We start from the raw sequence: 22,837 nt of genomic DNA, 5'->3' as shown, positions 1-22,837 counted from the left end.
ATCTTCTGTGATACTTCAAGTTAGAAGAATTTCCTAATATCTAACCTAAATCTCCATTGCTGCAAATTAAGCCAATTGCTCCTTGTCGTACCCTCAGTGGACGTGGATTACAATTGACCACTGTCCTCTTTCTGACAACCTATTACATGTTTGAAGACTGTTATGCGCGTCGCCTCTCATTCCCTTCCCCCCCCCCCCCCCCCCGCGCGCGCGCCGCCAGTCTTCTCTTGTCTAGACTTGTCATTTTGGCATGGGATGAAGGAAAAAAAACATGCTGATTGTACTAAGCAAAGAGAGAGAAAATTATGTGGGTGGGGAAGACCTTTCCCTGCCACAGAGAAGGATAGCAAGGTTCCTTAAGGACACTATATAAACCTCGTGGTAGATGGAAAAAGTGGGAACTGATTGTACGAGCGTGTATTCCACAGATCAGCAATTCATTCGGACCTGATCCTGCAACTGCATCTGGGTGCATGGAGCCTGGTGTGGAGCACCACTGGGTTCTGTGCGGGTGCCCAAGTGGTTGCTGTTGCAGGATCAGGGCCTCGTTAAAAATTGATTTCTCTTGCTCTCAAGTAAAACCAACCCAGCTTCTTCAAGCTCAGAAATCTCTGGCTGGATGCTGCTGCACATCTTGTCACTTTCTTCAGCTGCGGGGGCACCTGGAAAATCCCAGCACTCTGGAAAACACCCACAGCCACCCAAAACAAAATGTCTGGGGCGGTGGGAGGGAGGCTCAAATGCCGAGCTAAACATTTGACCTTTTTACCATTTAAAAACTGGATTTGTTGGGATAAAACTTCCACAGGGGTCAGCAAGCTTCAAGGCGAGCAGACAGTCTTTCTGCATCGTAAATGAGCTGTGAGCACGTGGAATGTGCTAATGAGAGAACCAGGTTATGGGGCTGGGTCAGATTTTAGATCACCCTAGAATCTTAATTACACAGCAGGAAGAAAACGAAGAAATCCATTTTAAGATGATTTCTAAATAGAAGTGAAACTTAGAGAAGCTTATAATAGAGCTCAGTAGCTTTGCAATGGCTTGTGCCCGCTAGCTAGAGAGCTGCAGAATAACTGGAAGACGCTTTAGTGAGTTAACTTTCTCTAGCCACTCGACACAATCTGGGTCAGACTTGCCTCTGGTGTCAATCAATGTTGCTGCATCGACTTTAACAATGGAGAAATGCCAATTTATACCAATTGAGGTGCTGGTCCTCTGTTTATTATTTAAATGCCCTAACACACATCCCGTAAGGCCGTGTCCTTCCAGGTACAAAGTGTCCTTAATTTGCCTTGGGCCAGAAGTTTCTAGACTTTTTCCCATGACACTGTAGCTTGCTCAGCTGTCTGAACACCGGTATGAGTGTAATATTCTCCCGCTTTGAAGGGCTGGGAGGTGTTGGCTCAATGTCTTCTCTACATCATTGGAAATTCTTGGTTGAAAAGTGCTATAAACAAGCTTAGTATTAATATTACAAGAGGAAGCAGGGTCTTGTGGGTAAAGCACTGAACTGGGACTCAGGAGACCTTGGTTTAATTCCGAGCTTTGCCGCTGCACAGATATTGGGTGATTTTCTTTCTTTACTTCATTTCCTCAATCAGTACAATTTGGATGATCACTTCCCTTCTCCCACCTTTTGTCTTCTATCTATAGAATGTAAACTCTTCAGGGCAGAAACTCTCCACGCTTTCTGTTTGTACAGCCCTGATCTGGGCTACTACAATAGAAATAAAGAATTGGCGTTGTTCTGTGGATCTCTTTGGCTTTTGCGCTCTATAAGTTTCCTACCTCCATAGACTCTTCCCTGCACTAAGATCTGTTTTGTTTTGGGCATGCCTCTCAAAAGTTTTGTTGGAGGTTTCCAATCCCGGTGGAAGCACCATCTCTTTTCCTTCTTTGCTCTTAAGTGAGTGCTAATGAGGGAGTGCTAGTGAATTTGCTTGCATTTCTCAGTGTGTGAGAAACATATGATGGCATAATAGTGTGAATTTGGGGCCAGGGCTGGGGGGGGAACAGTCTGGTTCAGTGGCTTTGGCACTGGATTGGGGTTCAGCAGACCAGGGTTCTATTCCCAGCTCCGATGCTGGGTGACCTTGGATAAGTCACTTCATCGCTCTGTGCCTCAGTTTCCCCATCTGTAAAATGGGGATAATAGTACCTTCTCTGAAAAGCACTTTGAGATGTATAGATTTAAAAGCACAATGGATCTGCTCCAGGGTGGTCTTATTACTAACTTTTCCATAACAAAATAAGCTTGTTTCCCCAGGCATGGTTTAAATTTTTTAAGATCTATCTGTGTCTCAGTCCTGCACCTTTTCTGCTTGACATTGTTTGCTTTTTCTTTCTCTCTCCTCTTGTTTCTTGCTGCCTGTCCAGCTGAAAAAACAAAAGACATCCTGAGTCTGGACACTAGCCCTCCGCTTCTAGCTGTGCCTGATCCTTTCATTCCTCTTCCGTTATCCGACACACCAGGTAACCAGAACAGAATGTGGAGTTTTAATATCAATATTTGTCACTTTCCGATTTGCGCCTTGGGAAACTTGAAAATTGGGGCCTATATCAAAAGCCTGCAGGATTTGAGTGACAGATGCTCCTCACCTTTTGGAAATGGGCCCTAGTAGGGGTATGTAGGTGTGGGGGGATGGATATACATCCCCGCACAATGGAGTTCTCATTCCTGATTCAATCCTGGGGTGCTATTGAGATATTACTACTACTACTACTACTACTAATGGAATTTTTCTCTAACGTATTTCAAGGGTTCAGCGTATACAATAATTTAAAGAATACTCCGGTATTTAATCATACTTTTTAAGGCTATTTTAGAGCTGTTTCAGACTTCTAGATATTAAACTCGAACCTCCTCCACAAGACGGTCGATATTTTTTTTTTTTTTTTTTTGGCTTGTTGGTTAGCACTAGTTCTGCTGTAAAAATGTTACCCTTGGTTTCTGTGTCACCCACTGGTTAGTCTGTATTCTAGATCCCTGTCTCTGTCCAATCCACAGAGGATGTGAGGCTGTTACAGGGCCCAACTACAGAACCTGGCTCTACAGCTCAAGCAGTGACAGCTCGTGCTTTTAGGTCACTTTCAGGGCTTAAATTTTGGGCCATGCAAACTTAATGCTGCAACAGAAATAAATACTTTCCCAAACCCTGCCTCTCCTAAATGAACACACATCGAGAGTTGATACTCCATTCTGTTAGGGGATCCCCTTGTGTTTTCCTTTTTTTCCAAATGCTATTGGAAGCATTTTTCTTTCTTGGCCTGTCAGCCGGAAGCAGTTGCTAAACTCCCTGCACAGTACGCACAACACAAATGGCAGAGGCTAGCATGCTGAGCCAGCTCTTTTTTCATATTACTTATTGAATTTCCATGCAGCAAGCAGCATTGGTAGACTTAGCTGCAGGCAGCTCTCAAGCCTCTTTATAGAAACCATTAAAAGGAAATTGCCTTCCAACCCTGCCCTTGGATGACAATAGTCAGAGGAGGGATTGTCTATTGTTTCTGAGCTGTTGGACTGCGCTAGCCCCATATATGGCGCATATTTAAAGCTAGAGCCCAAACCTGCTTTCACTAATCCATTGCATGCATGTCTGAAGTTATAGGTGTACATGTTTGCAGGATGCATGCTCCGGTCTGCATCTGGTGCTCAAACTACTGGAACAGTTACGTTCAGACTACAGTGACTACTTCTTCTTCTCTGACTTTGATGGCACATTTGCTCAGGTCACATGCTTCTGGGGTTTTTTCTATCTGCTTCTGGCACAAACGCGTCCTGCGATTTGAAAATGGAGATGGCTGCCCGTGTCTCTAAAGTCAGCAGTGAAGAGCATTCTGGACTTGAACTTGGCTGTCAACTTCACAGATTCATCAGGCAGGACACACCCCGCTTGCTCTCCCATACCTGTATTGCCTCTACAGTACTTCCTGCAAAAACATGTCTGCTAAGTAAGCATAGGTGGCTTAGGCATGAGGGGAGTGGATACATCTAGTTGGAAGACAACCATTTTATCGAGTCCCTTTTGTCAAGTAGAGCCAGACTTGCGCTACCTGTAGGCATCTGTTTGCGTATAAATCTCTTTAAATGTGCGTGGACAAATTGCTTTAGAATTCCTTATTTGACTGCAAGAGAGTCTGGTTATATACTTCATACTGAGTTAGTTTAACTTCTCTGGCGAGGGTCAGTTGGAGAGCACAGCCACTTGATAAATATTTGCTTTAAATTAATGTCTGCTAATTTTTTTTTTCCGAAAGGGGTGGGAAGGAGGGAGAGTACAGCAAATATTGGTCAGCTGTAGAATATTTGTTTTAACCACCTTGCTTGCTTGGCCCGCCAGTAGATTTTGATCGGAGGCCTTCAGCACTGAAAGCATGAGCCTCTACCACTTGTGCTGCAGGAATAACTCTCTTAGGGTCTGTCTTCACTGCAGGCTTCGCTGCTGCTTCAGGTGTCGCCCCTAATCCGCCTCCCATTCTCACCCAAAACACACTCTCCCCTGAGTTGGGCGGTGCTTGGCTGGTGTGTCTACACTGTATCTGGAAATGAGCCTCCCAGCCCGAGTCCACAGACGTCTGTTGGTGAGGCTCATGCTGTGTAGACGTTGTGGCTTGGGTCTGGGGGTGGGGTGGGCTTGACAACACCAGCCCAAGCCACATCACCTCAATGTTTATGTAGACATAACCGCTAAGGATTAGAGTCCAGGTACTGCTTTCACATGGGCTGGATTGTGCCCACTTTGTAGTGAGGATGTAGGCTAAACCGCTTGAGTCCTTCTAGTCCCCCAACAACTTCCCACAATTTCTCTGTGTTCCCGGACAGACAAGTTCTCCCACAATTCACTGGGAAAGAATCACAGAGCGGCTCAGCTCACTGTAGCTCAGTGAATAATGGGATGCGCTCCCGGACGTCCAGGGGTGGCTCTATGTATTTTGCCACCCCAAGCATGGCAGGCAGGCGGCTTTCAGTGGTGCGCCTGCGGGAGGTCCGCCGGTCCCGCGTCTTCGGCGTACCCGCCGCCAAATTACCACCGAAGCCGCGGGACTGGCGGACCTCCTGCAGGCATGCCGCCGAAGACTGCCTGACTGCAGCCCTCACGGCGACCGGCAGGCCCGCCCCCCCCCCCCCCCGCATGGCTTGCCTCCCCAGGCACGCGCTTGGAGCGCTGGTGCCTGGAGCTGCCCCTGCGGACGTCCCAGCAACACACACAGGGGAATGCAGCACCAGGGCGGACCCAGTAAATCGGACAGAGCTTTGCAGTGCAGCTGCTCCCACCTGGGCTCGGTTAACTTGGATTCTGATCACATGAGTTAACTCTGCAGTGAAGACATGGCCTTAGACAGCCGGTGTAGAGTACTCTTACCTTCTCTCATGGATCAGCCCCAAGGATGCACAGTCTCCTAGTTGAGGAGTTTTGTTTTCATTTCAATACAATAACTTAACATTAAGAATGTTTCCTCAAATTAGGAATAGTTCTAGGGAAAATGGGGTACAGTGTCCAGTGGAGAAACTGAGATAAAAATTAAAGCAACAGTCTAGTGGAAATTGGATTTTCTTTAACACGTCCCTTTTTATTCTGCACAATCACTAATGGAAATGTAACTGGTAAGAGAGGCTGGCAAGCGAGAATAAAAATACAGCAAAACATCTGTTAAAATACTGGAAAATGAAATATTCATGCTGAAAACGTTTTTCTTTGTGCTTGTGAAGGGAAGTGAGCCAAGTTTTTCTTAATAAGCTTATTCCAGGCTTCACTGCTGATTAATCATAATGGAGCGGTTGATCAGAATGCTAATTTTTCTGCTGCGTGTGGCTATTTGATTCCTATCAGTACAAATCTAGTTTACAATGAACAAGTAGCCACTGTATTATTGGAAGTGAATTTTTGCACAAGATAGTCTGGAAGCCATAAATTAAACTGAGTTATGAAACTTGAAGGCAGATTTTACTTCATTTTGAAAAAAAAAAATTCCTCCTCTGCAATAACCTCACATCAGTTTTTTTTACATGTGACCTGTATATACAGTTAGCAAAAAAAGATGCATAAACTCTAACAGTCTGTTCCAAAACAGCCCATAAGACTCGCTTTAGCAAAGTACTTATGCGCATGCTTAATTTCAAGCATGTGAACAGTCCGTTTTAAGCACATGTTCTTTGCTGAATAGGGACAAACTTCTGGACGTACTTACATTTAAGCACCTGAATGAGGGCCTTAATTCCATAGTCACACAATATTAGGGCATATGGGAATGTTTATCCATATCTTTAGTGAACGCACATACCTAGATGTACAAACGTTTATGAATATGTGAAATAGGAGGCTACTGAAATACTTTTCCAAATTTTGTTCGTGTTTGTTATTTTCCCCTTTCTCTCTAGTTCTCCCCTCCCCCCAATTTTGGCACTGAAAAAAGGGTAGGGGGGAGTGCTGGCGTGTGAGGGTAACAATAACTGATAAAATGGAAACTGAAGACTTTTGGGCTTTCTTATTTGTCCTCAAAAGAATGAAAAAAATTCTGGGGGAACAAATTATTATTTTTTTTAAGGCTACTTTCATTGCAAGGGAGGGCAGTGGTTTGAACAAAACATTTTGACCGGTCCCAGTGATCAGTGCAAGAGTGTCTTGGGTCATACTGACACAATCCAAGCTATAGTAATTCAGGTCTGAAATACACAGTCACCTGATGATCAGTGGTCTCTTGCGGGCATGAATGGGACTAGAACTTTAGCTAGGGTAATTCTTACTCACAGGCATGGGTTGAATCGAATTTCTCCTCCAAAATGAATTTCCCATCCTCAGCCATGCTGCATTGGCAGGGATCTTGGCTTATTTTCTCCTTCCTCTGTGGAGTTGAATGATCTGTTAGGGTCAAATCCGTGGTTACAGTAGATTGAAATTGGGGGGGGGGGGGGGGGAGGGGGGGGAGTTCTCAAGGAACAGTCCAGGTGGAGAGAGCAGGGGTAGTATACCTGTGCTTACAGAAGAGAAGGGGGAGCTGCACTTTCTCCCCCCCCCCCCTTATTCTACTCCTGGTTGACTTCTTGTGACTGCAAGATAATGGGCATTGATGGACCTCAGCCTTTATCTTCAGTCTTAAGTACCCTCTATCCTGGAAATAGAAGAGTATTGTCCATCCATGAAGGATAATGAGGGTTTGTTCCCCCCCCCCCCCAAAAAAAAACCTGCCACTCTTTCTTAGGGCATAGCTTTAATTTCATACAGTAACTCACCTTCCCTCAAAATGATACAGAACCAAATTCTGCCCCTAGATACATATTTATTTGCATTATAGTAATGCTTACAGGCCTCAACTGCTACCAGGGTTCTGTTGTACCAGGTACTATAGAAAACATAGTAGGAGAGAGTCCCTGCCCCGAAGCGCTTACAATCTAAATAGGCAAGAGTGGTTGGGGAAAAGTAGGCAGAGAAAGAATACACGTGGCATCTGTATCCATGAGCAGAACTGGATCAGATCCCCAGTGTTTATTAAGATTCCCATACGGCCCAACAAGTAGTGTTGCTTTTTAAAGAGAAATTACCCACTGTATAGCTCTTGGAGGCTTACAGCTAACTCTTCACAATTGTCTTCTGCCTTTTTTCAAATAAGTAGACAGGCTCTCTTCCCTGTTTGTTCTCCCCACGCCCTCATAGTGTTTTCTTTTCCCAAGAGGTGTGTCAAAGCAACAGTCTCACCATTGTGATCAGTGCTGTTCTGAGACGATACTGCTAGCTAGCAGCTGAATTGCAATTGTCTGTGCCCCCAGTACTGCCAACCCCAGTGTGGGGGAAAATCAAGAGTTATGCGCCCCCCTGCACAAAATCAGGATTGGCTTTAAAATTGAGATTTTTAAACTAACAAATGTTGCGTTCTTATTTGCCCTCTGGGTTTTGAGCTTTGAGTTGAGAGACCCGCAATGACAAGACTCCAGGAGCTTTAAAAAAAAGGCCAAGAATCATGAGACTTGCTAGAGTTGGCAAAACTGGAGCCAAAAGCATAGGGAGCAGGCTTTCAAAGCTGCTTAAAACCTTGTCTAAACACAGATGTGGTAGTGCTATCCTGGTTCGATAAGGCAGTACAACTGCTCTAGTGTGGGCACAGTTACTCTTGTATAAAGATGCCTTCTATTGCTATAGCTTATTTCCCCCTTCCTCTATGGGAATAGGATGTATTGATGTAAAGCACCTTCATACTGGTGCAAGTGCATCTACACTGGGGTTGTACCAGTGTAACTATTCTGGGAGAGAAATTGCACCCCCAAGCAATATAGTTATACCAGTACAAACACTGTATAGGTCAGGTCTAAGGGACTGAGATGCTCAATTCCCATTAAAAGCTTAGTGACCTGTACTAAGCCCCCTAGGAGACTGAAAAACCCACCTTCCATCGCTAAGGAACTGCTTTCTATTTATTACACCTCACCCTGCTAATTTCTTATAACACAAACTTTTTTTTTTTGCTCTGCAATATCAAATATATATTAATTCAGGTCTGCAGAAACTCCATTAGGAGCATTAAAGTCCAGGCCCATCCTTTGATTAGTCAGAGCCGTCTGAGGCTAAATAATTAGAAGTTTTCCTTTCATCTTTAATACTTGATTAATCAATAGGAAGAAATCTTCCTGAGTGACTACTCTATTTACTTCAGTTATTCCCCCCCTCCCCCCCCACCTCCAATCCCCGGTGCCACGGTTGACTTGGCAGGATTTTTACAACCTTGTTTTTCTTTCTCAGTTGACACCAGAAGAAAAGGACTCTGCTGTGTGCTCTATTGAATTATCTTTCTTTTTGCTTTTCCTCCATGGCACGAGAGTGAGTAACGTTCCTGTAGCGTGCAGTGCCTGGCTATAGAGATCTTGGCTTTGAGATGTTGCAGCTTGATTGTTCAGAGTGGTATTGAACTATTGTGGACCATAGTAGAGAAGTGTGGTTTGGTTTTGGTTTGGTTTTTCTTCCTTCCCTGCTTAATTTGAAAGTCTCTTAGGAATCCTCCTTTACTCTCTCTACCTAATGGACTGCTCCAGTTAAAGGCCCATCAGCCTCTCTAATTCCTAGGGCTTTGTAACCGCACTCTTTAAACTCACTGCTAGGCCAGGACATTCCAGGGTCAGATTACCAAACATGGATGCAATTTACGAGCCTGAAAAAAATTTGCCTTCAGCAGTTGCAGATGGAAAAATCCCTGATTCATGCCAATGAACTAACTAAAACAACAAGGAGTCTGGTGGCACCTTAAAGACGAACGGATTTATTTGGGCATAAGCTTTCGTGGGTAAAAACCTCACTTCTTTATGCATCTGAAGAAGTGAGGTTTTTACCCACGAAAGCTTATGCCCAAATAAATCCGTTCGTCTTTAAGGTGCCACCAGACTCCTTGTTGTTTTTGTAGATACAGACTAACATGGCTACCCCCGATAATGAACTAACTGCAGACCTGAAGTACCTGATTTGCATACACGTGATTGGATATGGATTTGGGGACACAGGTCAAATTGTTCAGGCTGGATTTTCTAATGTTATGTTCCTGAATCAATATTTGGTGCCTCATTCTGCTCTTACACTGAGGTAAGTCAAGAGTAACTCTGCAACTGCTTTGGACTCCAGTAGCCATTTTACACTGATGTGAGTGAGAGGAGAAGCAGGCGTTTTAGCTGCTGAATAAGTGATCTCGCTTTCAAAGAGATTGAGCGATCAGCATCTCCCATTGACTTCAATGCTCAGCACCTTTGAAATGATATGCCAGGGTCATCAAATGCAGGTGACTGGTGGACACACTGCTTTCTATGCAACATGCCTCACACCCAAAAGGAAACAAATCAGTAGCTTTAAATGATCTTCCCCCCCCTCCCCTTAATGCTTGTTGTCTATAGCTTAAATGATATGTAAATAGTAATACTCCTGCAGAATTTCAGTTTCCCACAGCAGCTCCAGAAAAAGGGTCTGACAATATGTGAGGGTTTTTTTAATAATTCTCTTGGGTCAACTCTGGCAAGATATGCATGAAGACTCGAGGATACAATTTGCTTACCCAGCCAGCAGCCTTGATCATGTAAAAGCAAGGCCAGTCGCAGTAACATTAAGAATCACCCTCCTGCTACCAGGAATGAAAACTGGCAATCTGGAAACCAACCAGAAAATAAATAAATAAAGTCAGACCTAAGCTGAAGCAAATCAGAATCACTTACGCTGTGATTGGAAGACTTAGACCAGTGGTTCTCAGACTTTTGTATTGGTGACCCCTTTCACACAGCAAACCTATGAGTGTGGCCCACCCCCTTACAAATTAAAAAACACATTTTTTTTTTATATTTAACACTATTATAAATGCTGGAGGCGAAGCAGGTTTTGGGGTGGAGACTGACAGTTTGTGACCCCCACGTAATAACTTTGTGACCCCCCTGAAGGATCATGACCCCCAGTTTGAGAACCCCTGACGTAGACTGTTCATCAAGCTTTGGCAGCCTATCGTGGGGCGGGGATTTCTGAGATGAGAGCGCAGTGCTCAACTCCAGAAAAGACAGCAAAAGCCTTCTAGCCAGAAGCTAAATTTGAAGGTCCAGTAGTAAATATCCAAGGAGCTCAATGGTGTAGGAACCCTTTAGGAGTCCCTCAGCAACCGTAGCCAGAAGACAGGCCCAACCCATAGGGTCCAGTTGGTCTTTGCAAACATTGCCTGCCCTTGGATTCATCCGTGCCCCCACCTAATCTTAATTTCCATAGTGGAATATGAGTAAAAAGATCGGTGATAGCTCAGCCTATTGAAAGCTCTCAATTATCACCAGTTCCTTGCATTGCACCCATAAACAAGGACCCTGTATTAGGTGTGCATGACAGCTACCACCACTCCAGTGTCCGTTCCAGTTGTGCAGTTGTTCAAGGGTATCCTTAGTAGATCACACTTCAGTGATATAACCTGAGAAGTGACACAGGCACAGATGGACTTTACATGTTAGTTACACTAGTGCAAGCTGTGTTGGAAAGATCCCCATTAAATTTTCAGCTACGCTATAAAAAACAGAATTTAACATAGAGCTTGCGATAATGAGCCTTGATTCTGTAACACAAAAATTTCAGTGACTTCTGTTTTTACATTAGACTTGCTATTATTCATGTAACTTAACTTACCTTTTTAGTCCCTTAGTATAAGAATGTTTAACTAAACCTTTAGAGCAAAAATTTGTTACTTATTTAAAGTTTGATCAGATTTTAAATAGATTTCCTCCCCCCCTTGTGTTGTAGAGTTTTAGGGGTAGTTTTTCCAAAGCACAGATGGCAAAGTAGTACTAAACACTCTCTGAAAGTCAGCAGGAGTTGGGTGCCTGACTGCTATTTGTAGCTTTGAAAATCTCTCCCTTATTTATCTTCTAGGAGAAGATTTTTATCAGTTAGGAGAGTAACAGATCTGTCACAATAGCCTAAAGAAAACTGGGGTTATAGAATCCATCCCATGCAATATAATGGAAGATGCAGCTAGCACTAAGCATTGTGTGTTTGTTTGGCAATTGATTGTCACGTCACATGTGGAACCCAAGACATGTGGAAGGCTTGATGATGAGGATGAAATTTGCTTACCCAAGAGGCAGCCTTATTAATTCATGTGGAAGACTGGGTGTACTTTGGCTACTGTGTTTGTACAGATAATGGAATGAGACCCTGAGATCTCCATCATAACTTTTCCCCCGCAAATGCTTCTGTCTCTCTTCATGCACAATGATCTTTCCAATTTAAGCTTAGTTATCTGACCATGCTGGTTTCTCCCCCAACCAATAAGTGACCTCCGTTCCGCTCCAATGAAGTAACTTTCCTGTCTGAAATAAAAACTAGCATTTAGCTTGAATTATTTTATTGCTTGGATGGAGGGCATATCACTAGAGAGGCTGAAGAGCAGGGAGCTCTGCCTTTCTAGGCACACCTACCATTGAACTGCAGCTGCCTAAGATCAGTGCACCGGAAGTAGTCTAAGCTAAAACCTCGTTTCCTTCTGTTAATGTATTTTTCTTTGGTGTCTGTGGTCAAAAATGCATCCTGGTGAAGTTATTCTAAAGAGTTTGAATTCACGAACCTGTTTTGTGCTGGATGATCTTGATGTCAAGAATCTGAGCTTGTGGTTTATTCATAAGCATGTTATTTTAAAGAAACTGCCCTAATCTAACTGTTAGAGAGACGCACCTCTTTAATATAGCAGCGCTTCCTGCTGCTTAAAGCAGAACCATAGATCAGTCTACATAGAGGTCAATGAGCATTTAATAACTTGCTAAGCAGCCCTCGCTCCGTCCCCAACCTGCAGGTATTGGCTTTCACTGCTACTGTTACCATGCTTCATCTCACAATCCTTCCATTTAGGACTGAGTACAAGATAAAATAGAAACTATGGGTAGGGCTGTTCAAATGCACCCACATGCTTGAAAGCTACTAAGTCACTTGGGAGCTTTTGAAAATCTCACTCCGTCTATATTTTCAATTAGAACAAACAGGACTGTGCAATTACGTTCCTTGTGAACTTCCTTTCCCTGCCCCCTACCCTGTATGTGTTTTGTCTAGCTTAGATTGTAAGCCCTACTCTAAAGGGATGTAGTCCTCTTAAAAGATGTCAGCATTCATAAGAACGTAGCACTTAAGTGAACATGCTGACCGATCAAAGTTGGTAATGAAAGAAACAAGAAATAAAAATAGGCAACAAATTATGGCAAAGAACCGCTGAAGTTTTTCATCAAATTTTACATGGAAAAATTTTAAACTTGATGGGGGGTGTGGGGAAGATGAGAATAGCTTCACTTTTTAGGAAATGGGGAAGGCCTTTTTCCATCTAAAAAACCCCAAGTTTTTGTTTAAAAAATGTTCTCCGGCTCTCTAAAACTACAAGCGTTCTCTCAGGAGACAGCTACCCAGTGACTAGAGACTCACTAACAACACTCACATCCCACAATAATCAACAGAAGATGTTTCAATGAGTCAGTTTGTGGTTGCATGTCTGCTAAAATTATTGCCATATGGCTGACCAAAGAGAGATCCTTTTGCATGTGAGGGTTAAATGGATGATCCCTTTTGGGGTCGGGGGGCGGAAATGAAGGAGGAACACATTTCACTAAAGAAACATGGGGGTGGAGCAGAAATGCATTTAAGAGGTCGGGGTGGTGATGGAGGAGAATGGTTTCAAACAATTCCAGGTTGCTTTCAGAAAGTTTGGGTGTCCGACTAGAGACTCTCTTCTGGAAATCAGGCCCCTGGAAGGTGTGTCTCAAATATGAATAACTAAAATTGCAGATCTAATTTAAAAAATACCAAACTTTGTAATTTTAACTCTTGTGCTGTGCAAGGCTTGTACAGTGATTAAGAAAATGAGCCGAATTTTACAGGAAATGTAAAAGCTAAAATGAGAAATAGGGCCCAAACCAAACTCCCGGATCTGAATACCATAAATGGGGCCTGATCCATAATTCTCTGCAGTTTTGTGTGCCAGGTTGATTTCTAGGTAAATGCAACTTAAGCCAGCTTTACTGTCTGCCCATGCTAACCAGGTACCTTAGCACTGCCTCTGGCAGTTGCCAAAATGAAGTCATATTCAGCAATGGAAATAATAGGCATTCCGTTGCCAAGAACTCGACATCTGATTTAAAATTTATTTGGTATCTGGAAAAAAAAAGATTGGTAACTGGACAGCTGTATAAACCCAAGTTAGATCTGTGAGGCTTGGCTTTGTAGTGTTTTAATATTTTTCTTTAGCCACCTAAGGCATTTGTGTATGCAGTTTTCGTAATAATTAATGGAAATAGTATGCCTAACTCCCTTGGGTGGGTTTGACGATCTGTGTCCTCTTCTTTTTATATGATGATTCTAATATAACCAAATACCTTTCTAATATAGGAAGAGTTAGGGAAAGGTTCATGAGCTTTAAACTGTTTTACAGTTCATGGGTTTATAGATATTATTTATTTATTTATTTATTTTATTTTTAATGCTATTGCAAGACTTGGCTTGTTTTTGTTGTGGTGACTTCCTGGAGGCAACATAGCCTGGTATTCTAGAGCAAGGCAGTGGGGGTTAGAACATTTGCTCTTCCACTGAATTGTTGTGTGACCTTGGTCAAGTCACTTAGGGCCCTGAGTTCAGCGAAGTACTTAATCACATGATTACATGCTTACTCAATTAGGGCCTTAACCTCTGTAGGTGTCATTTTAGCTATAAGTAAAATGGATCAGTTAGATACTTCTGTGAAGTGCTTTGAGATCCTTGTCTGGAGGGCGCTGTATAAGCAGGATGCGTGTTCCTGCATAGAGCCATGCTAATATGAACTAACAGAGTGTAATGTAATATGATTGGTCCCTCAGATGAGCAGCTGTTTAATGTCTTTGCTTTTTTTTCTTTTCTTTCTTTCTGCTTCCTTCCTTTCTTCTTCCTTTTCTGCTTAACCCAGAAAAACTGATTGAGGGTCTCAAATCTCCTGAGACTGCGCTTCTGCTCCCTGATATCCTGCCTCTAGCTGACCCCTTCGGTTGCACCTCTGATGCTGTGAATGGTAAAATAACAAACTGTAATTTGTGTGGCATGTTGTGCTCCTGCATGTGTACACGATAACTGTGCATGTTTATGCTGCCTGGCTAGGACAGGCGAAAGGTAGGCCAGCAGCCATCGCAAAACACACCTTGCTTAGAAGAGAGTATGTGCAAAGAGCCGAATTTGCCTCTCAAGGCACATACCCCTTGACTCCGGGGGGAGTCACTGCTGAACAGCTCAGCACTGCTTTAAACTCTTGAGGTTTACCATATTGTCATCAATAATGTGGCAGAGCTGTGACAGTGTGGTGTTTGGGGAGGGGATTCTTTGAGCCGTGTGTAGAGGGAGGATAATGTGCTGGGTGAGGGGAATGGATGTAGGGACTCTGAACAAGGATGGATGGTTAGGGAACTAGCCTTGGATTCAGGAGATCTGTGTTCAAGTCCCTGCCCTGCCACCGAGTTCTGTGTGACCTAGGGCAAGTCACTTAGCCTCTCTGGATCTCAGTTTCCCATCTCTAATATGAGGATAATAGCACTGCCCTGCTTCAAGGGGCGTGTGAGGATAAATACATTAAAGATTGAGAGGCACTCGCATACTTGGGTATTTATATGTCGCCTATTACCAAAGAGAGATGGAATTTTAATGGATGATTTCTTAGCAAAAACTTAAGACTAATAACTTTCAGGCTCTGGGTTATTCCTGAGTGGTCTGTTTCAGTGATTTGCTGTTATACGAACCTGAGTATAATATCAAGCTGCCACATTCCTGCCAGTCTAGCTGACCTATGTATTAAAGAGGTAATTAAAGATTCAGACAACTGCCTTCTCCGCTTCTACCTATGCTGTATTTGGTAAACTAACTTCTCCCTTCTCTCTGCTCTGATCTCGGGTGCATTCTGAAAGGAAAAGATGACATACCTGTTGAGAGTCTCATACCTGGCCTGGAGGCTCCACTGCCCCAGCACCTCACCTCCCAGACCGACTCAGTTGCTTCCAACAGAACAGGTTGGTGAGATGCCCCAAACTGAAATGGGGGGGTAGCGTTAGGGTGGTCTGGCGGACCTCTTTATAGTGAATAGGAAGACCTTCTCCACTTGACTAAACAGTTCTCTCTCCTCCCCCTAACCTTACCTGCAGTTTAAATTGACCATGTGTTTATAAAGCTAATTTCAGCCGGTTCCTTAAAGGTCACTGTTAGCCCACGGGAGAAGAATCTTACGGAAGCAGTAAGTACCCTTTCTTTGTTCCAGAGCAGGTGTTACGATGGACTGACAAGTGCTGCTCCTATGAGGGTGACACATATATAAAAAATTTTTTGTTTGTTCCGGTATATATGGCTAGAGAGGCCTCTGGATCTTGAGGGTGTAGAAGTGTGGGTATGTCTACACTGCAATCAGAGATGTGAACTTCAGCATGTGTGGACGTGTTCTAGCTAGCTCAAGTGCCAATGGCAGCTAAGCACTGGGAGCGCAGGCTAGTTGCTGAGTACAAGCCCACTCAGGACCCTGACTATGCAGTGGAGTAGCTAGCCTGTGCTTGCAAGCTAACTAGATCAAAGCTAACTCGGGTATCCCTACGCATGTGGCAATCACCTTCCCCCCCACCCCCAGTTGCTGAGTAGACAGACCATGTCTCTATGGTTTGTTAATCCACTAATGTCTCTTTAACACACTAGAATAAAAAGTCCTCCCCTCCCCCCAATTAGCTTCCCTTAAAATCATGTGTTTCTAGTTATAGACATTTGTTAGTGGTGTGTTGCCAATATGAATATGAAACTTCCCTGGTAATTTCCAGTTTACTGCTGAGATCTCCTGTGGCTGTTATGAATGCCAGTCTTCAGTGTCACCTGTACACCTCTACCCCGATATAACGCTGTCCTTGGGAGCCAAAAAATCTTACTGCGTTATAGGTGAAACCGCGTTATATCGCACTTGCTTTGATCCACCGGAGTGCGCTGCTTTACCGCGTTATATCCAAATTCGTGTTATATCGGGTTGCGTTATATCGGGGTAGAGATGTATTTTGTCTGTGTTCTGTAATTGGCAATTCATCCCTCTTCCTTACCCCAGAAGCCCTGATCCTGAAAATTGCTCCTATGGGTGGATCCTTATATCTTCTCAGAGCCCCACTGACTTCAACGGGGTGTTCAGCACTTCGCAGGATAGGCCCCAGCTGACAGCGTCCCAATGTGCCACAGGAGACCAGTAGCTTTAAGATATCTGAAAGGTTACTTAACGTTTCTTTTACACAGAAATGAATGGTGTCTAGTCTGGTCTATGGCTGACAAGCCTCTTTAGCTGAGCTCAACTATCTGCTTATTTATCTCAAAAAGGTTGTCAGCTGCATCTAAAATGTCAGGCTTGCTTCCCTGAAACCATGGGTTCAAATCCTCCTATGAGCAACTTTCTCCTTCTTTGCGAAGTAAATACCATACAGTCTGTATGTCTTTCCAACAAGACCTTAAACCAGGCCAACAATGGTAAAAGCCTCCTCATTCCAGTCTTGACTTAAACAATATCCAAATATCCATCGGGGTTTTTTTTGCAAGAGGGGAGGGACTCTCGCTCTTCTCTTGGCTAATGTCTAGCCCATTCCACTATGCAAGATTCTGACTTGGCGGCTGCTCTCACAGCTCCAGAGGTGGCTGCTGTCCTGGGGTGAATCTGGTTTTCTGCATGTAGGTGGTTAAAACACTTTGGGATCCTTCACTGCTCTCTCTAATGGTGGGAAATTTTCCCCGCCAGAATAATGTTAGATGTGGCTACATGCAGGTTTTGCAAACTGCCCTTTCAGTACTAACTGGATGGTAACAGGAGTGTGACAGTATTAATCTAACAGTCTTGTGTGTGTGCTGTTTAATGCTGTCGTTGCTGTGGCCTGATGGCTGTTAATCTGGACAGACTCTCTCACTGGGGAAGATTCTCTACTTGACTGCTCTCTGCTTTCTAACCCCGCCGCTGACCTCTTGGACGAGTTTGCTCCTATAGCTATTTCAGCTCAAGCTCACAAAGGTAACCTGCCACTGGGCGTTTTTGTCATACCTGTACCTGATGTTGTAGGGTCAGATCCTCAGCGGGTGTAACTCAAAATCAGTGGAATTATGCTGATTTATACCAACTGATGATCTGACCCATATTCTTTACTGGGCCCTGTTGCCTTGTCCCCTGAGTTGGTAACACTTGTAATGTACAGTGCAGCCTTTAATACTGGGGGCATCAATTTACCAACACACAATATGAAAACAGTTCAGCATGATTCTGCAAACAAATGCACTTAAGACTTGCTGTATATTTTTTGCGTGTACATGTGTGTAATAGTATTTGCCTTAATGCTCCAGTATTCATAGGTTTATTTATTTTATTTTTTTAAGGCCAGCAGGGATTACTGCATTATAATAATCTTCTCTGACCACGTGTGCTTTTGAAACCCTGTGCTTCCCCTCTCGAAGAGCCAGTGTTTGATTTGTCTGTAGCATAAGTCCTCTGTGACTTAGTATTGCCAGATTTCAAGAGCATGTCCTCTTCCCTGAAGCGTTTAGCTAGAAAAAGCCCATGAACCAAGTCACACTAATTACAGAAGTGACTAGGTGTTCAAGTGTAATGTACAAACCGAAAAGTTCAGTGGGGTATAGTTGTGGGAGGTGGGCTGGGGAACCTGAACTGCAGAGTAACAATGGGCTAACGTGTTGTGGCTATGAAGAATTGCAATTCTGGAGGTTGGCCAGTGTGTCTTGACCTGAGCATTGTCTAGTGGCTAACGAACATGCCTTGGCGTAGGAGATCCGGGTTCTGTTTCCAGCTCTGCTCTTGTTGTGTTGTGCAAGACCTTGCATGTTTCACTTACCATCTGTGCTAGGATCTGAATATACTTGAGGCTTGATTTTTTTTTTTTTCTTTTTTTTTTTTTTCTCCCCAAAGTTGCTCACCATCCACCACTCCAGTGAAGTCAGTGGGGGTGAAAATTAGGTCCTCGGTGTATTTGGATCTGGGATGTTTCACCATCACTCATTAGTTCAGAGCTTCAGGCACAGGTTTTAAGATGTATTTTTCCTGCTGTGAGCTTCCAGTTTCCTGCTCTGTGCTGAAGCGATCACTGTAACATCTCCAGCTATTAGAAAAATGCCAGGCAATGAGTAATATGCAAATAAAATGTGGAGTGTATCTTGGATGGTAAATACCTCTCTACAGGGGTTTTTCCTTCATTTATTGCATTAAAAAGACAGGCCCAAAGTGCGAATATTAACCTGGATTAGACCTCTGGGTGTCTGTTCACACTGAGGTTTGTTTAGCTCAGTTGATAAGCATCCCTATGGCAACAGAAAATGTTCAGTCCCTAGAGGAAGTGCAGTAGAAATAGTTTGTAATCAATTTTTACAGTCAATGGCATTTTAAAATGAGATTGCATTTTTCATAAAGCTTTTGGGTTTAAACAAGCAATTCTCCTAATTACTCATTGCAACAATAAACTTCCCTGCCACTTTATTCTGAGTAAATGGTTTGAAATGTATGTTCACTGGCTATTATTCTGTGATGGAACTCAGCAAAATGGAAGCTCAAAATGTTGGACTTCAATAAGAAATGAGAGAATGAATTGAGAGACTTCTGCCTGATTTCCCACTATTTCCATTGCCTTGACGCCAGACGTGGAAATCTCACTTTCCCTTTCAAGGTTATTGGACACACAAAGGTTTATATCTTTTCCAAAACTCTTGTCTGTGGCTTTTCTACAAAATCTTTATTATTATTATTATTTATAGCTCTAGATGATCTCCTTATCCATATAGCTGTCCGATCCTTTTTTTAATCCTTTTTTTAATTCTTTGCTTCAGTGAATCCTGTGGCAATAAGTTGCACTGGCTAATTGTGCACTGTGTGCAAAAGAATAATCAGCCTGTGGAACTCAATGCCGCAAGATATTATTGATACTACAAACGTGCCTTAATCACGTCAGCTATTGGCTCTTGGGAACTTTGATAAACGTAGAAAGTTTTAAAAAAATGGGGTGGATGCTTATATCAATAACAATAATATCCAGAGTTGAGTTGATGATCTCGCCAAACCGCTGTATCTTATTCAGCAAGTTACACTAGAGAATTCATATGTATTGCTAGGTTATATTGTGTTTCTTAGGCTGTAAATTAGAGCCCCTCAAGTCTTGGTTGTCATTACTTTGCATTTACTCAACAAAAAACTGAATCCCGGATGTGTGGGATGGGAAAGACTGTGACAGAATAGTGTGTGTTTATTACTATAAATAGCTGAAACAGTGAGCTGAAGAGAAAATGCATCTCTTAACGAAACCCATCCAAAAGTATATACTTGCTTGCATTTGTCTCATCTTGAGAAGATGCCTAAAATGAGTGCAAGTTTCAACAATCTTCCCTTAATGCCTACAGATGTAGATGGCTAAATGTATTACAAACTTCTGTTGTCTCAAAGCTATCAACAATTATGGATAGAGCAGAAAAGAACATTGGTTGGCTCAAAAAGGTGCTCAGCTATTTGTCTGATTGCTGAAGAACACAAGACTTCTAAGCCAAGCCATAAAGCCCACTTACATGATCCTGGCTTGTCTGCATGTTCATTCTGTAGAAATGTGTGGTTTTCCCCTTTATCCTCCTAAGAGCCATGTGTTTTCACAGGGTTTCCTTCACCTGCACAGCCAAAATCTAGTAGGATATCTATCAACTTCATCTAAAGGGATTTTTTTGTATCTGAGTGGGGGAATGCTTCTCGTCAACAGAACATATTTACTCTTATTTCCTGAGCCATAGCGAGGGAATATGCTTCACATAGGGTCTGAGGACCAGATTTTCCAAGGTACTTAGTTACTTAAAGAAGCAGAGAGGCATTTAATGGGATTTTCAAAAAATCCCTAAGAAGTTTAGGCACCTAACTCCCATTGATTTCAAGCCCCTATTTGCCTTCTTTCCCACGGGCAATAACTCATGTATTGGCTCATCTGATTAATCGGTCTTGGATCTTTTGTACACCTCCCTTGTGCCAGGCTGCCATCTTTCTCCTCAAAATCTCCCTTTATATATGTGGTCCCATGACCAAAGAGGTAGACTGTTTTCTGGAACTGTACTGTTGTTTGAGAATAAGAACATAAGATGCAAAAGAATATTTTCATTCCTCTTTGTCTTCGCCCCCATGCCCCCCTATCCTTGCTGGCCATGCAGTGTGCCAGTGTAACGTCAAACTCATGTTTCTAGCATAGCTAGGAAACGTACTAACTGCTAAAGCATTGGGTTGGCCAAATTTTATGTTGGTTCTCATTAATTGGCTCAGCTGAGTATGTGCGTGTATGTTTGTTTTGGGTTTGGTTTTTATTTTTTTGCTTTTGAGTTTGACTCTTCACCTATTATCGTCTTAGACTTACCAACTTTATTTCAACTTTTTATTTAAATTCTTACTTTTTAACCACTTAAAAAAAAAACAAAAAAAAACAACCCTAACATTTTTGGCAATTCTAACATGCTTTTTCTGCTATCTTTGCTTCTTTACCTGCGTTTCTCCTTTACACTGCAGAAGATACTAATCTGATATCAGGCTTTGATGCTCCTGAGGGCTCTGAAAAGGTGGCAGAAGATGAGTTTGACCCTATCCCAGTGTTGATATCCAAAAATTCACAAGGTAAGCCAGGATTTTTAAAAAGAACACACATGATGGCAACCAGTTTATTGGGCAGTCATGCTAAGCCGTACACATAAATTACACGGAAACCATATCTCCTTAGTTATCAGTGAGCCTAATTCTCCTCTGGCTTATGCCAGTTTGTCTTGCTGCATTGTCTTTTAGGTTACTCCTGATTTTCAAACATGGGGGGGAGGGGGAGGAGAATCGGGCCCAATGAGATAGGATAATACAATACTGAGAAGGATTCATTCACCACTTGGTCACAATGCCACTCACTCAAATTTGGCCTGGCTGCCCCACCGTCATGAATTAGAAGGCTTACTCTGCCCCATGAAGGCCTTATTGTGTGTAAATCTTGGCGGTGGCTGCTACCTTGTCTCCCTCACCAATAGAAGTCAGTCCAATAAAAGATACATTGCCTGACCCACCTTGTCTCCTCTAATATCCTTGCCATTGACACGGCTATAACAACACTGCATACCATAGTACCCGTAACATAGAATAGCTTAGTTCAGCTTAAAGTTGCTTTCTCTGGTTGTTCTTTCTTTGCTTGTGCTTGAACATCTGAAACTAACCTGTGTGTGTCCTGTGCAATACTGAATTCCTATCTCTCACCCTTTCAGGTGGGCATTCTAGAAACAACAGTGGAAGCTCTGAATCCAGTCTTCCCAACCTAGCCAGGTCTTTACTGCTGGTGGATCAGCTCATAGACCTGTAGCAGTGACCCAGTAGCAGACGCAGTTTCTGTAACGTACCTTATCTACATTTTCATTTCCAGAGGAGTTAACCTTCAGGTTTTTTTGGGGGTTTATTTAAAAAAAAAAAAAAAAATCTGCAAACAGAAGGAGACAACCCCCTATGTTCCCATCTCCCGGCCCAGGAACGGATTCTATTTCTGTCCCACCTATTCCCATAGTCCGTCCTTCAGCTCATCCCTGGTACAATCTGCTATGGTTCCTTATGCACCTGTCTTGACTAGCATATGTCTAAAGGAAACAGTACTCATCATTATCCACTCTGCTGAGACTTACACATAGCTCCACCGAAAGCTTAACTGTAAATGAATTAGTTAATTGTAGTCTATGTTCTGATCCTTGCTAGAAATGGCATACAACGGATATTTCTTTTTCCTTAGGCTAGAGTGCTAACATATGTGTTTAACCTTAGAGGGGAGAAGGGAGGATTTCTGACAAATGGGCAAAAGGAAAGGACACATAAAATCACTAGCGCTATTCATCTCCTAGGTAGGAGACAAATTAGGAGAAGATGTTTTTAAATTGGCAATATATGCTTCAGAGGGGGGAAAAAAATAAATTGGGTATTGCTGCAGTGGAGCTGCACGGTCAATATGGTGATCATGTAAATTGAGAGGGTTTTCCACACCCCCTCTAAAATGATCCTGCTTACGAACAGATTGTGCTTTCTCAAAAAATAACCCCAAATGTTAATGCTACAAAAATGACCCCAAGTGAAATATTTCAAAATTGAGAACCAAATACATGCAACTATGGCTGTAGTGTCTTTATACTAAATGAACTGTTAGCCGAAAAGGGCAATGTGGCAGCAGCGGATGTATTTTCCTGTTATTTTTGTGTGTGTGCGTGTATGTATGTGTGTTTAGATTAAAAAAAACAAGCTGTAAATTGTGTACAAACCAAATTGTCCAACAGTTGTTTTTTCTTAACCTGGGTTTTAGTCAAACGTC

General features: G+C 42.9%; 1 protein-coding gene across 1 annotated transcript in view; it reads left to right on the top strand.

Moving 5' to 3' along the window:
- AAK1 (AP2 associated kinase 1) overlaps positions 1-21,850 on the top strand; it is a 121,487-nt gene extending 99,637 nt beyond the window's left edge. The window contains exons 17-22 of the mRNA XM_065397973.1: positions 2,377-2,472; positions 14,413-14,514; positions 15,398-15,499; positions 17,395-17,505; positions 21,019-21,129; positions 21,756-21,850. Of these exons, the coding sequence (XP_065254045.1) occupies positions 2,377-2,472; positions 14,413-14,514; positions 15,398-15,499; positions 17,395-17,505; positions 21,019-21,129; positions 21,756-21,850 (617 nt within the window). The remainder of the gene's footprint in view (positions 1-2,376; positions 2,473-14,412; positions 14,515-15,397; positions 15,500-17,394; positions 17,506-21,018; positions 21,130-21,755) is intronic.
- The last annotated feature ends 987 nt before the right edge of the window (positions 21,851-22,837 follow it).

The sequence above is a fragment of the Emys orbicularis genome, chromosome 2 (genome assembly GCF_028017835.1).
Source record: "Emys orbicularis isolate rEmyOrb1 chromosome 2, rEmyOrb1.hap1, whole genome shotgun sequence".
In the NCBI taxonomy this organism is placed as follows: domain Eukaryota; kingdom Metazoa; phylum Chordata; order Testudines; family Emydidae; genus Emys; species Emys orbicularis.
The sequence above is the reverse complement of the archived record's forward strand: the minus strand, read 5'-3'. Positions and strand labels throughout refer to the sequence as shown.